This window comes from Dermacentor variabilis, unplaced genomic scaffold (assembly GCF_050947875.1).
Source record: "Dermacentor variabilis isolate Ectoservices unplaced genomic scaffold, ASM5094787v1 scaffold_16, whole genome shotgun sequence".
Classification (NCBI taxonomy): Eukaryota; Metazoa; Arthropoda; class Arachnida; order Ixodida; family Ixodidae; genus Dermacentor; species Dermacentor variabilis.
Genome location: NW_027460324.1, coordinates 7,630,438 through 7,645,153, shown reverse-complemented (window position 1 = coordinate 7,645,153; position 14,716 = coordinate 7,630,438). Strand labels below are relative to the sequence as shown.

The following is a 14,716-nucleotide window of genomic DNA, read 5'->3' as shown; positions in this document are numbered from 1 at the left end:
TGTCCGAAGAATACGTCATGTACGGAGCGCTAAAATGTGATAAGCTTCTCATTGAAGTTGCTCTGCAGATTCTGGCATACCGGCAGTCAGTCGTCAGAGGCTGAATCTGAACCGCTTCATAAATCAAGTGGCCCAGCCTTGCCGGCCTTGAACTATGTTCGTGTGATGCCTCGAATATTCGTGACCTACCTTGCTATTGCCTGTATTACCTCTGTCGTTAGGCCACATGCTTCTGTTTGTGTCCTGATGAAGTCTGCTATGTCTTTTTCCATCTCATGGCGTCAACCTTTCTTTAGTCCAGTGAACGCCATACACTTTGCAGCACCATTGATCTCATTTGTTTCTGCCATAAGTGCACATTCTTTTCGTCTACACCGAACTGGTGCTTTCTCTGCTTGCAAAACAACCTTTCCTTTAAAGGTTGCACTGTAGTGGCATCGCTTGCTGGGTGCCAAACACGGGCTTTTTCACGTTATGGTGGCTGGGACTAGATCAGTGTAATTCTTTCAAACATAATTGCTTGGAATGAGATGCTTCGAGAAAACAAAATGGTACCCACAAGTTTGTCCTAAAGCCCTATAAACTTTGCAAAGTAGCGACACTCCCCTCTTCCACCTTCACTCTTCCTCGTTTCTCCTCTTTCTCACACTCCGTTTTCGAGAGTGGCACCGCCTACACCGCTCAAGCATAGCAGGCGACCTTTCGCAAAGTGAATGCACGCATAGCAAGGCAGTGCACGTTAAGCATTCGCATTGGCTTTCTAGCTCTGAGTAACTTCGTCTACAGCATAGAATTTCGATACTGACGGTTATACAAATTGAGCTTTTTTTTTTTTTTCCTGTTTTGATAACAATTTTTTTGAAAAGTATCTGAATGAGCGCTAACGCTGTGCCATGATGACTCCAAATGTATCGTGTGGGCTACAATTCGGTACACAACATTTGTCAAGTGTATGTCGAAAGAAATTATTGCAAATGGTTGTAAATAGCACGTTTACCATTGAGTGCCAACATCCTGACCTCCAGCTGCCCTCAGAAGCCTAAATTATCCGCCTCGTCTTTAGCATGTGAATTCATGGTGCATATCAGCTATGACGTACAAAGGCTGACAGAGGGCATGAACGATCACTGATCTGAAGGTTCGAAAGAGTATTATTACAAGCTACAGTGCCGCCAACATGCATGTTTGCCAATCTTCTAAGCATGCACAAACGCTCTGAGGTGGGCGCTGGTGCTATTGTTTTCCTCGTGCCTCAACGTCGACAGAAATAACGGGGCGATCATCGAGTCTAGACTCTGCGTACATAATACATAAATTCAGTTCTTTAGTGTTCGTTTGCGAACTGGGAATGCGATAACAGCACTTCACTTAGCCTCAAACAAGAGCATAGTGGGCTTGAGTAACTTTTTTTAGGTTAGTGACTTATCACGAATACCATTTCATCGTGCATTAGCTCGTTCGTTCACTAAGTGACGTACTTGTCATGAACTGAATTGCACTAAAGTGCATGCATTGAGGACGGTTGCACTCGTTCCGAAGTAAAATTTGCGAGATATGACTTTATATAGCGAAATCAAGACTGTGCAAAGAATTGCCGCGCTATGACGCGGTCGAAATTGCAATAAGTTAAATGTTTTATAGAGGTCAAAATGATATGAAACAGCATTTGAGTTGCAAGTTCATAGTTTATTTTCAGCGTAGATGCATTACAGATTTGCTTTTGCAGTCACAAGTAACAGCAAGTGCGTCTCAGAGACATAGTGGCCATAGGAACTAATAGTGGAACCAACGAGCAAGCAAACGACTAAGCGAACGAGGACTAAGCCAGCCAGGGAACAAGCGGGTGACTGCGCGTTTTCTTTGCAAGTAGTCCACCACCGCGTCTGAACCTTGCACAATTTAAAGCTCACACAAATTAGCACGTATGTCTCAGTGACCTATGATGCTGTCTCTTGGCGATGAACGCACTGCGTAACTTAGTTTTGGGAGAACACGTACGCTTTTCATCGGTGCCACCCGTACACAACCACTTAGTGCTTACATAAGCAAAGTATGCGTTGCGTAGGAATTGTGTTAAAGCGTGCAGACCAATGACAACATGCTCAATGAATTGTGCAATATCTACTATGTTATGGCCCGCAACAAATTACGCAAGCCTGACACATGCATACTATACTATGAGAGTCTTGCAAATTAGCTCGCATAATCGTGTGGAAGGTGTTGGTGGGAAGTTCTCCCTCCCAATTCGTAGTAGCCATATCTTTCTTCTTAACCCGTCGCACTTACTGAACGATATCGAGAAGAGCTTCTTGCTTTGGGAAATCTATTCTGGCATCCGAAGGCGCAGCAGATCATGGTCATAGAAAATGCCGTGAAGCGACGCCCCACTTGCCACAAAACTTGCTTCAAGGCGTTTGCAAATCAAAACGACACAGAAGAGCAACGGTGCCAACAGGTGCTCCACGCCACTCCGTAGACGCTTCTCAAGCGAAAATAGTGCCGAAGTGCGACTGTAAAAGAAATGAAGCCGGCACGAAGGCCCACGTGATGCCATTAGGCCAATAGTGACGCGGTGTCAGCCTCGGCCAGAGCACATGAGGAGGAGGTGGCATTTTTCAAAGCGTGGCGCTACTTGAAAAATTTTAAGGGGCTTTAGTTTGTCCACTGCAAGTCTGTTGCCACGAGGTGGTGTTATGTACCTGGTGGTTGCAGCTGAACCACATTCTCAAACCCAAACTGACCCCCTACTTTTGTGCGTTATCTTTTTTAACACTTTTCTGTTCGCGCCTATGCCCATCGATAACCCGCTATCGGTGATTTCAACTTCAAATTTTGCTGCACTTGGAGCACTTTTGCACAGCTAGCGCTATCCAGCACCTAAAAGAGACCGTTTTTCTAGTTTTGCTTTTGTTTCTTTTTTCCACCACAGGGGGAGGGGAGGGATATTGTAAAGCGCCTTTTAGTCGGGCATGCACATAGAGGAAGGAAAATGTTTAGAGGGAGCATATTGAATGCGATTGAAGCCAAACCGGTCGGCCGTGCATGTGATTGCACATCAAAGGGCGCGGTTGGCTTGTGTTCATGCTCTGCAGGCAGAGCCATGCCAAGGCAGCTGAATAAGCGTGCACTGAATAAAAACTACTGGCATAGCTACCGAGAACCAAACATCTTGGCAAATCTCGATTCTTGCTTCGTGACCTCGAGGCAAGGGGTTACGTTTTGCACTGAGAAAATGTATGAGAGTTATGGTGTTCGCTTGCCAAGGCTGGCTGCCTGACGTAATGCTCTTTCCTAACTTTCTCCTTCCTCCATGCACGAGTGCTAGTAGTTTCCAACATGGTGTCGATGTCGCGCGCAGCTGCCCTTTGGAAATGACAAATTTTGGCGGGTTTCAATGAGTCTGCTTCATAATTTTTTGATGGTGGTAGCAGCACAGACTCGGAATATGTCCACAGCTATTCGCCAGCAAGTTTCGTTTTCTATTCCAAACCATTTCGTTGCTGCCGAGCTCAGATCTAGAGATATCCGGTGTGTTCTAAAGGTCGCAGTTCTTATCTTCAGGGTGTCAATTTCGTTCGGACACGAGCATTTGCCGGTGGAGGCACAAAAAGTGTAATTATGAGCGAGATGACGGAGTACACCTTGGCATTGTGTTCTGCATTGGTGCGCGGCGGTTCGTAAAAGTGGCAGCGTGGCTCTCACGAACTGCTGAATGGCCCCTAGGGCTTACATTTTCCCTTGTATAAAAAACCTTTTAGAGACGAAAAGCTCATATCTGTGGGAATGTTGTAATAGCCTTTTTTTTTTTTCAATTTCGATGTTAGATTTTTTTTTATGTTCTTAGTGCAAAGCAGCATCAATGTTTTTATGGAGTTCTCTCGATTCCGTTAAAAATTTTTCTATTTCATAATTTTTTTCAAATAATTAAGAAATGGTTGCTTGCAAATTATGCCATTAGAAAGCACATTCTTCTACAAATTCATGCTATACATTCTAATATCAAGCATTTGCTGTAACAGTAAAAAAATTCTTTACTAGACTACCCAAAATTTTTTTTACCGTCGACACGAAAGTGTTAATGGGGACGCGGGGATCTATTTGCAAGAAGAAAAAAAATCACTTTTTTGGAAGTTCCAGATTCGCAGATTGTGAACCCTTCTTTATGCTGTCTCCAAATATTTCCGCAGAAAACTGCCTCTAACTATAATACATAACTCTTGCATCTGGTCTGGCAGCCAAAATTTGATGCAAACCATTGAAAAAATATTTTTCCTCCTCGCTTTTTTTTTTCCTTTCTTGTGGCACTGCGCACAAGCTGTTGGGATTGTCTTGTTTCGTGTAGTGCATGATTTTGCGCTGTGCACAAGGACACATGACTAGCGGTATAATTCAGTGCTACACAAATACTGAGGCAAAACAAGCGGGTCGCAGAGCATGATCATGTGCTGTAACGCAGTAGAAGAAGGCATAGCTTCGGTACCTGCGCACGTGACTGCACGACTGTGGGAACAAGCAGACAAAGCGGAAGTACAGTCGCCGACCGTTTATTCGGACCTCGCGGGGACTGCGGAAATGTCCGAATAAACAGGTCCGAAAAAGCAGATTAAGAAAAAAAAATGAAATCCTTTATTTCCACGCACTCATTCGGGCTCAGCAGTAGGCTTGACGAAATCGTGAATGCGCCGTTGCACGCTGTTCCGGTTACGCGCAATCAGATAAGGCTGAATGTCAGAGAGGGTCGTACGGTCACTATAGGCGGCTGAAAGCACAGTCACTGCTTGTTCCGTTCAAAACAAAAATGGCGTTCAGCAAGTCGAACCATGCACCGGTCAGAGTCGGTGCATGGTGCTCTCGATCAAGTTGGCTCAAGGAGTGCCCGAAAAATCAGACGAGAGGTTGCAAGGTGTCCGAACTTTCGGCAGTTGTTATACATTATGGTCTATGGGGAGAATGGCGGTGCCGTGAAGCAGACCAAATAATCGAGCATGTCCGAATTTTTGGAGTCCGAAAAATCAGTCGGCGACTGTACATCTCTCTTGCTTCTGTGCAAAGTAAAATAAAGAACACGCAGACATTCCATTTGTGTGTTTTATTATTTCTGCAAACTTTAATTTGTCAATTCAAGCTACAGATCACACAAATAACAGGTGGTGCCTTGAATAATTCTCGAAGTCATGTGTCACCACGAGCGACATCACACTGCGGACCCAAGTACGTAGGGTGCAGGGATGCGAGAAGGGAAAACGGCGTTAGGATTGAAATTTCAGATCTTTCCACGGCGCTGAACGATGTAATTCTTTGCATACACGATTGTTGGTGCCCATTGTATGCGCTGCGCTTGTCAGCTCAAAATGGCCAGACCTGGTGAGGGCCCTTTAAGCCATGGCAAGTTTTGTGGCTGGCAACACAGGTGACTCCTGGCCAACCCCAGCCTTTAGCCGAGCCAGTTTGAGGGCACGTTGATCATCACGTGGGGTGTGTTATTGCTTGTTAATGCCATTTTGTTGTGTTCCCATGTTATTCATTTGTGCAAGGCCGCAAGTGCTGTGATAATGGCATCTAAAAAAATGGAAGCAATTTCACTGAGTGACAAGACAAAGATTGTGTATGTAGTTTCATGGCGGTGAAAAGCAGGTGGACACTGTTAAAATGATGGACTATTGAAACAGATCATGAGTTCACTTGTGAACAACAAAGGTATCGCTCCCAAGCAAGTGTGGGGGAAATTAATCCTAAGTGTTTCAGGCTCTGCGAGGCAACATACCCGGACGTTGAGTCCGCACTTTTGATGTGGCTGTGCAATGCCCGATCTTGCGATATTCCAGTGAAAATGTTAACACAACTTTGAATTTGATGTAGCTAGTAATGACCACATTCATCAAGAATTAATTGCTTATTATAAATTAACTGCACTAGCTTTAAAAAGAAGCCTGTTACCCCCTGGCAAAGTCATTCAGGAAGAGAATTAAAAAAAGGGAACAGAAATCTGAAGAGCGGTTCTTGAGATATCTGCTTCCCCAGCACCACTACTAGCAAAAAAATCCATTCCGAGAAAACTGGCCTTAAAGTTGAACACATGTTTTTTTTTATTAGAAAGCTCCTGCAGAGCTTCTAATTAGCTCTTGCAGCACCGGACTGTAAAGTTTGGAGTCGGACATAAAACGGATAGTAGCTGGCCCATGCCATCGTCCAACTTATCCACGCTGAGGACATTGTTGAAGGGAAGGACTGCTTCTCATCGAGAATGAGAAATATGGGATTTATTTACAGTATATACATAAGGACGTTGCAGTTCATCAGTCCAGCTGACTGCAAGAGAAAGCACACTCAGCAGCCGCACAATAGGTGCTTATAAACACTTTGTCCTCCCTAGATCCCTAGGTGAGGGAAAAACGGCCGTTAAACCTGCTGCTACAAACGGAGCATTGAAAGTCATCGTAGCCGACCCGCCGTTGAGTGCGGGGGGGGGGGGGTTTAAACACACACATTCCGCACGTGTTTCACTGATCACGCTGATGTGAGGGGGTTCTCGCTGACATGTGTCTTGCCCCGAGCAGACGCGTCTTAATCCCCGAGCGAAATTCGCCGCCGCGGCTGTCCATTGTCTGGCGCGTCTTCAAAGGTGAGAAGGCACCGCAAAGCATCTCCTTCTAGGAATTCCCTCTGCTGCAGTCGAACCGTAAAGGCCACTAACAATACTTTGTCCATTGACTGCGTTTAGTCATAGCGGCGCCGAGGAGGTGTTGACGGGGCACATCGTCGTCCCTGCGAAACGAGTCACTGTGGCAGTTGGGGAAGGCTTCCATGGTTTCTTCAAGGAAGCTCGCCGTGTGCGCAGCTGCAGCTGGTTGAGAAAACCTTGCATGTCGGCACCTCTGCAGGCCATTCCTAACAAGACCTACTCAATGTGTCGGATTTTCGACTGGCGACAGACGATAGTTCAGTTCCGGCACTGAAAGCGTCTACGCAGTCGGCACTCACTGCGGAATATCGGAAGTTTGATGCTCATACAAGTTGCATATCGCACTTTCGTGCACCGTACACCTGCACTGTCTTCAGCTTCGTTGCCGGCATCGCGTGCAGCAAAGAACTAGCGAAAAAAAAGAAGTTGAGAAAATAATCTAAAAGATAGCGCAAGGCGATGAGCAGCTTGCAAGCAGGCGTCTGTTGAGGCGGACGGAGCAAGGGGCAACGACGACGCAAGCGCGGCATCAGAGGGAGCAGCCGCCGCCGCCCGTGCAGCAGGCAATGATAGGCGCGCTTTAGCCCGTGGGATTTGAACGCGCTGCTTCGGCCAATCAGCTCTCCGCATCGCATCGCGGGAAAACACCAATAGCACCTCAACCGTGCTGACGATGCCATTTTGCAAGGCGGCAAAACAGAGACAAGGAATTCACGGTCAAAACGACACCAAGATGGCATGAGCAGGCCGCATGGGCTGGAAATGGCACGCGCGCGAAGTTTGACTTCATTTCTGCTTTGTACGCGTTTTGTTGGCCGCAGTGGCCTCAAAAGTAGCATTTTTTTTTTACTTTGCGGTTGAATTCGGTGGTGATAGTGAGAGAACAGCTAGTTTATGAGACATACAACCCAAAAATATTATTTTTCAAAAATGGTTTTTTTCGTGACTTTTCGGTTTTCGAGGGCCGCGTCCCCCCTTAAAGCAAAACCAAACAAAACGTATGTGGTTTGTGGCAATACCGCCACGATGGTAAGCCCTCGAAGGAGCGTTTGACTGTGTTGTTTTGTTGCAACGTGGACGGGACAGAAAAAAGAAAACTGCTGTTTATTGGAAAATCAAAACAGCCTCGCACCTTGTGGCACTTACAGAATATGCCAGTTGACTGGACTGCCAACACAAAGGCATGTATGACAAAAGACCTGTTCAACACCTGGCTGCTGTAGTTCGTTAGAAAAATGATCAAGTAAAAGAGGAAGGTGCTTTTTTTGGACAGCTGCTCAAGCCCCATGAAACCACCCAAGCTTGAAGTAATTGAGCTTACTTTCCCGCAAATGCGACACCGGTACTCCAGCCAATTGATCAAGGTGTCGTGCACTCTGTGAAAGCTGCCTATCATACACGCCCTGAATGCCTGCTCTTCATCGCACAGAGTAGTTGGGAATCGAAAATAGACGTCAGATTCCCAGTGGGAATGTTGGCGCGCATTTGGCAACAGTTGAAAACTGATGTCGTCAAAAACTGCATCAGGAAGGCTGGTTTCCTGAGAAATGAGACTGCCTGCGAGGAGTCATCCGTCCTAGATGGTGAACCATCAGATCTCTGTGTGGCTTTGGGTCAGGGAAGCATTCGGAGTAGAGAGCTTTTTTTATTTTGTCACATTTGACAACGGTGTTGTGGAGAATGAGCCACTGACGGACGAGGAGGTGAGAGGCATGATCGAAGGCCGTTCTGAGCTGCCATCGGACGACAGCGAGCAAGAAACTGAGCCACATCAGTCAGGCTGACTTCACGGCAAGTGTTTGACCTCATCGAAGAAGTGAAAGAATACTTTCAGCAGCAGCAGCAAGGCGACTGCTCCATTCGAGTGTTGCAGGTGACTGAAATGCGGTGCAAAGTGACTGCATCCTCCCTCTAGGGAGGCCGCCAATCTCTCATCACAAAGTTCATATTGAGCTAAATGGGACTACAAAGCTTTTGTTTTGTTGCTTTGAATGTTTGCCACTCACTCTTTGCAATGACGTTGTTAGATATCTTGACATAAGTTTCGGAAGTGAGGCCGTTCCGGCACTCCAACCCCATGTCCCGGTGTAATTCACTGGCAAATTAGAATGAGTTATTATTGTGAGAGGTGCGTTTGTATGAATATGTTAGAGCTAATTCAGATTAGCAGTATAGGTGAGGGCAGGGGCATGGTTAGAGATTGTTGTTCGGAGCGTGCGTTCAGTTTTGCCGCGCGCAGTTGGCCTTGGCCACGCCGACTTCATGCAGCTGACAAACTCGGCGTGGCCAAAGCCACTCACGCATGGTGAAACTGAACGTGCACTTCGAATAGTTATCTCCAGTCGTGCTAGAATGTTGCGCTATCTCCAGTTTTGTTAGAATGCTTTTAGAGTATATCGGATACTACTTAACCTATGATACATTTAATTACATTTTTAGAATGTGCACATTAAAATACAGTGTGAAACTTTTGTTCAGATCTGCACACAAATAAAAAAGTTGCCTTTCAAGTGTAGCCTCCCTCCTTAAGGCGACGCTCATCCAGTGCACCACTGAAATGGTGCAGTATAGATTACACCAACTCCTTACAATGGAGGAGCTCGGTGACCACAAACCTAGACTTATTGCATCATATGCAAGCCTTGGTTGGAGACCTAGCTCCAACTGACAGCGCACTTCTCCAGGAACTTTACCTTGAGCGCCTTCCACTACAGGTGCGCATAATCCTGACCGCGTCTTCATTCTCGACGTTGGAATCTCTGTCTCATTTGGCTAACAAGATTACGGATGTCGGTTTTCCCTCCATGGCTATCGCCCTTCTGGCCCTTCATTCCACGGCGCAGCTGCTGGCGACAGCTATGCGCGTCTCCTCGAAGTTAACGAGCAGCTCAGACAGCAATAGCGCGACTGACAGCTGAGGTCACTGCCATCCGAACAGGCTGGCCACGTTCTTTGTCACGACCTCCCCGCTCCAGCCCCGGTCACTCTAAACGCAGTTCTCCTCCTCTCGTTATGCTTTGTTGGTACCACTGTTGCTATGGCTCTCGCCCAAACTAGTGCCGCCAGCCCTGCTCCTATGTGGAAAATGGTTGGTCGGAACACTTACGGCGACCACTGTTCCCGGCCCCAGATCCAGTCGCCTTTTCCACTTCACCGACCGTGTCACCAAAGTCCGCTATCTCGTCGACATTGGCGGCGAGATTTGTGTCCTTCCTCCTATTTTGGCTGAGCACCACCATCCTACCGACTGGCCTCCTCCCACCGTGGTCAGCGGATCGACCATTGGGACCTACGGACCAAAGTCTGTGACTCTTGGCATCGGCCTCAGATGTACCTTTTCGTGGATCTTTGTCGTCGCAGCCTGCGTCAGCCCATCACCGGAGCCAACTTTCTTTGGCACTGATGCTTGTCGTCAACTCCAAAGCGAGCTTAACCGTCCAAGGAGTTTCCTGTAGCGCTCCATCACTTCGGGCTGTCCAACAGGCTCACAACGTGGCCGTGAGACTTGGCCTTCCGGTCCCGACGTGGGAGCAGCCCACTTAGTGGTTAATTATCACTACTTGCAGGACCAAATAAAGTTTTCCTTCCTTCCATCACTTCGGCTCCTCCAGGTGCACATGGCCGTTGTCGACCCTTGGTCAGTTGTCTTTGCAGAGTTTCCGGATGCCTCCCGACCCCCCTCCTTTCAGTCCTCTGTCACCCACACCGTGACACATCATATCGTCAGGGCTGGCTCTCGTCTAGCTGTCACCAAAGAGGAGTTTGAACACATGCTTGACTTTGGCTTCATTCGTCCTTCCTCCTGTTCTTGGGCCTCGCCACTCCATATCATGCTCAAGAAGACTGGTGACTGGCAGCGTTGCGACGATTACCGTGCTCTCAACAAGGCCACTGTCCCGTACAGGTACCCAATACCTCACATTCTGGACTTTACATCGGCACTGCACGGCTATGTCATTCTTAGCAACGTCGTCCTAGTGAAAGCCTAGCACCAGATCCCTGTGGAACCCTCAAATATTCCCAAGACCACCATTATAACAACCTTCAGCCTGTTGGAATATCTGCGCATGCCTTTTGATCTTTGTAATGCAGCCCAGACTTTTCAGCGTTTCATTGACCAGGTATTACGTAGCTCGACGTGCTGCTTTGCTAATCTTGATGACATCCTCGTCTACAGTATCACTGCCGAAGCTCATAAGCTCCATCTACATCAAGTGCTCGCGAGACTCAGCAAGTTTAGTCTTGTCGTTAACGGTCAGAAGAGCGAGTTCAGTGTTATGGAGTTGGATTCCCTTGGCAATCATGTCAACGCACACGGCATTCTCCCACTCCCGACCCGCATCACAATCATCCGCGAGATTCCTCAGCTGTCCAGCACCATGCAACTGCGCGAATTTTTTCGCCTTGCCAACTACAGTTTACGCTCATTACAATGCACCCATGTACAACAGACTTTTGGATATAAGGGACCATATTCCAGCCTTAATTTGCTCTACCCATTCTATCAATGCAACCAAGTTGGCTTTTAACAGACCACTGTGCAACAAACTATTGGCCATAGCGGATGAAATTAGTGGCAATTTTTGTCAGAATCAGGCATATAAAACGCACTTTTGCCTTGTCGACAGGAGCTGGCAACTGACTAGCGAGGATCAGCCGATGATTGCGGCTCAATATCGAGCGCAACGTTCCTGAAGAAGGCGGAGCGGAAACGTGCCATCTTCTTTTGCACGCGAGACCCGGGAGAGAGAAGGGAAGGGATCGGCGAGACGATAGAGAGGGATCTACTCCGGCGGCTGCTGCTTACAGTGCGGCCACCGCATCTTGAAAGAGATCTGCGATGTGGACAAAGTGCTCGCCCGCACGGCTGCTGTATCTTGAAAGCGATCTGCCATGTGGACAAAAGGCGCCCCTGCGTGGGCACCATATCTTGAAAGCGATCCGCAATGTGAACAAAGTGCACACACGCACGGGCCTCATCTTCAAGGCAATATGCCATGTGGGCGAAGTGTGCCCACTGCCGGTAGCTTTGTATGTGCTGTGCTTTCGGCGTTTAGTTCACATTGAAGCGAGAGACAGCACGAATGACGATTCGCTTGCTGCTGCTGTCATGCTTTTCTTAATTTGCTATCGTAATCGATTCTTCGCCTTTTGAGCGAAACTACGACTTTTTTGTTTTTACTTTTGGCGTTTGTCACTCACTCTTTGCAATATAGTTGTTAGACATCGCAATTAAAGCTTCGTAAGTGAGGCGATTTGGATATTATGTACCTCAGATAAAACGGACGTTTTTTGTCGGATTATCAGGGTTCATTGTAACTAGTAAACTGTATTGCCGCCGCTTCATTCCTCTCTGCACCAATATACTGCAGCCTCTCCACGACTTTCTCTTTGGCCTCAAGACACCGCACACTCCCCTGGCCTGGAACAACACTGCTGACTGCGCGTTTAGAGGCATCAAAGAAGCCATTGCCGGTGCGACGCTCCTCGTCCACCCCAAATGCAATGCCCCTGCATCTGTCGTGGTTGATGCATCGGACTCTACTGGCGGTGCAGTCTATAAGCAATTTGTTGCTGGTGCTCGGGAGCCCATCACCTTTTTTAAGAAGCTTGCGCCCTCTGAGCGCCGCTACAGCGGGTTGCAGAGTAGCAAGCATGTGACGCCCCCCAGGCATAATGTTCGTTCGCTGCCAGGCTCGGTGGCCTGCTAAAGCTCGACAGGCAACATTGGTCACCAAACCGCAATAAACACCGACGAGCGCGGCTGCTCGCCGGTCAGTCATCGTTCAGCACCACCACGTTGCGGAGCGTCCATCTATCGGAGGCTGCCTTGAGCCCTCCCTTGTTCACGATCCCGGGTGGATCGTGATACTGGGGACGAGGATGGGATCCTCATGACACGGCCAGGAGCTGCTCGCAATCTATTTGGCTGGGAAGCACTTTTTAAATTTTCTTGGGACACTCCTTCCATGTCCTCACCGACCATGAACCACTGACTTCTGCCCAAGCGTCCAGCACCTCCTCCTATGCTCCCCGTGAAATAAGACAGCTCACCTATATTTCTGAATTCACCAATGACATTCATCATGTCAGTGGAAAATCCAATGCGCCTTTGCCGACCCACTTTCTTGTGCCGCCATCCATGTAATGGACCATGGCCAACCAATCATAGACTTCGTGGCCATCGCTACCGCCCAAAATGTCGACACCAGGCTCCAGCTGCTTCGTACGAGTGGTTCCTCTCTTGTGTTTGAAGATATCTTGCTTCCTCACTGTGACGTACCCCTCGTTTGTGATATGTCGACCACCCGTCCTCGTCCCTATGTACCTTGCCCATACTGCGGGGCCGTCTTTGATGCCCTCCATTCTTTGGCTCATCCTGCCATTCACGCAACACAGTGACTTGCGCTTCTTGTTATGTGTGGCCCAGTATCAATGTAGACATTCATTGCTGGTCACACACGTGCCTCAACTCCCAACAGTCTAAAGTGCATCGCCACACTGCTACTCCTGTTGGCACATTCCCATCCCCAGATGCCTGCTTCAGCCATCTGCACGTCGATATTGTTGGCTCCCTTCCTCCCTTTGCTGCCATTGCTATTGGTTATTGGTTAACCATTGCTACCTGTTAACTTGCACTGACAGGTTCACCAGATGGCCTGAAGCGCTGCCCCTCCTGGGCATAACAGCGGACATAACTCATCACACTCTGTATTAGCCGCTACGGTGTCCCTTCCGCCATTACATTGGTGCCTGTGGTCCACAAATTATATTTTTAGCCGAGCCCGCTTGATGAGGCAGAAACTTGATCCCACCGATTCCACTGCTCACGCACTGTCGGCGCGCTGGTCGTGTCATCGTCACCTTTTGTGACTGGACCATTGTGGCACGTAGTAGTGCGCTACAAGAGCATTTAGATAGCATATACACCGTACACAAACTATTCATATACACATCTACACACATCATATCAAGCATGTACATATAAACTGAAGAGAAGTAAACAAAAGGAAGGATAAGATAATGGTGGAAAAAATAGAGGTTGCTCATGGCTCCACAAAATTCGACCGTGTATCTCAACACAGTGTTGAGCCACACTATTCAAAACACCCTCAGAGAGGTGTTTAAGTGACACGAATATACTACTATCTACATTGCCCGTGTCAGGGAGGCCGTGCTTGATTTGCCAGCAGTTCAGTGGACTCTTGAGAAGGACATGGCGTGGGTAAAACAGGTAAGACCTGAGGCAGAGGCTTTCATAAGTGATGCTAGGATATTGAGGCATGTTACCAGTGCAAATTGAATGGGACAGCAGAAGTGGGTAAAGGAACCACGAATTCTTGTCTGGATCCACTGCAGGTGATGTTGGCCTTATGCACGAATATAGCAAGCAGAAACCACACCAAACTGTGTACATTGGTGTCTTGGGGTCTGACATAGTTTTTCCTTGATATACCATACCAGAGTTTGCCGTGCTATGTCTGTCCTCACCTTTGTTGCCCTGGTAAATGTTTCACAAATTTAGCTTCTTCATTACTGCTGAGCAAATGACAGCAAACAGTCTTGAGCGCTTTGTCTGGTGCTGCCATCTGGTGGCTCAGGGAGGAACTGCCTTGGCCTGCTTTCATGTACACCGTGCTTTTTTGCTGCTTTCAGCCTATGCAGGAGGATCAGGCTGCGGATGATGATGAGGATGTCCTGCAGGGTATCAAACCCTTGGAGGACGAGGATGATTTCACCTATGCAGTATCCAAGAGCTTTGCCCGCAAGGTGAGGCTGGCATGCCATGCTTATGTGTGTTAAAAATACACTAGAACCTCGTTGATATTTTCCTGTTACGTATGTTTTCTAGACACCAACATTCAGCAATTGAGAACACAAAAAATGACCCAATAGAATTACGCGAATTTTTTACAGGTTGATACGTTCCCTGAAGAGCTATATTTTTTGCCACCAACTTCCAGTACGTCGCCAAACTGTGATCGTCTTATGATACGTTTTCCGGTCGCGAGATCCCATATAAACAAGAAAATG

The 14,716-nt window shown here is 47.7% G+C and overlaps 1 protein-coding gene across 3 annotated transcripts in view; it reads left to right on the top strand.

Annotated features, from left to right (window-relative positions):
• Positions 1–14,716, top strand: part of LOC142568069 (uncharacterized) — a 368,896-nt gene that overhangs the window by 200,454 nt on the left and 153,726 nt on the right. For 2 of the 3 annotated variants that reach the window (XM_075678154.1, XM_075678153.1), the window contains exon 15: positions 14,339–14,452. The exons of the other annotated variant lie outside the window; for it this stretch is intronic. In XM_075678154.1, coding sequence (XP_075534269.1) covers positions 14,339–14,452 — 114 coding nt within the window. The remainder of the gene's footprint in view (positions 1–14,338; positions 14,453–14,716) is intronic. 3 annotated transcript variants of the gene reach the window in all.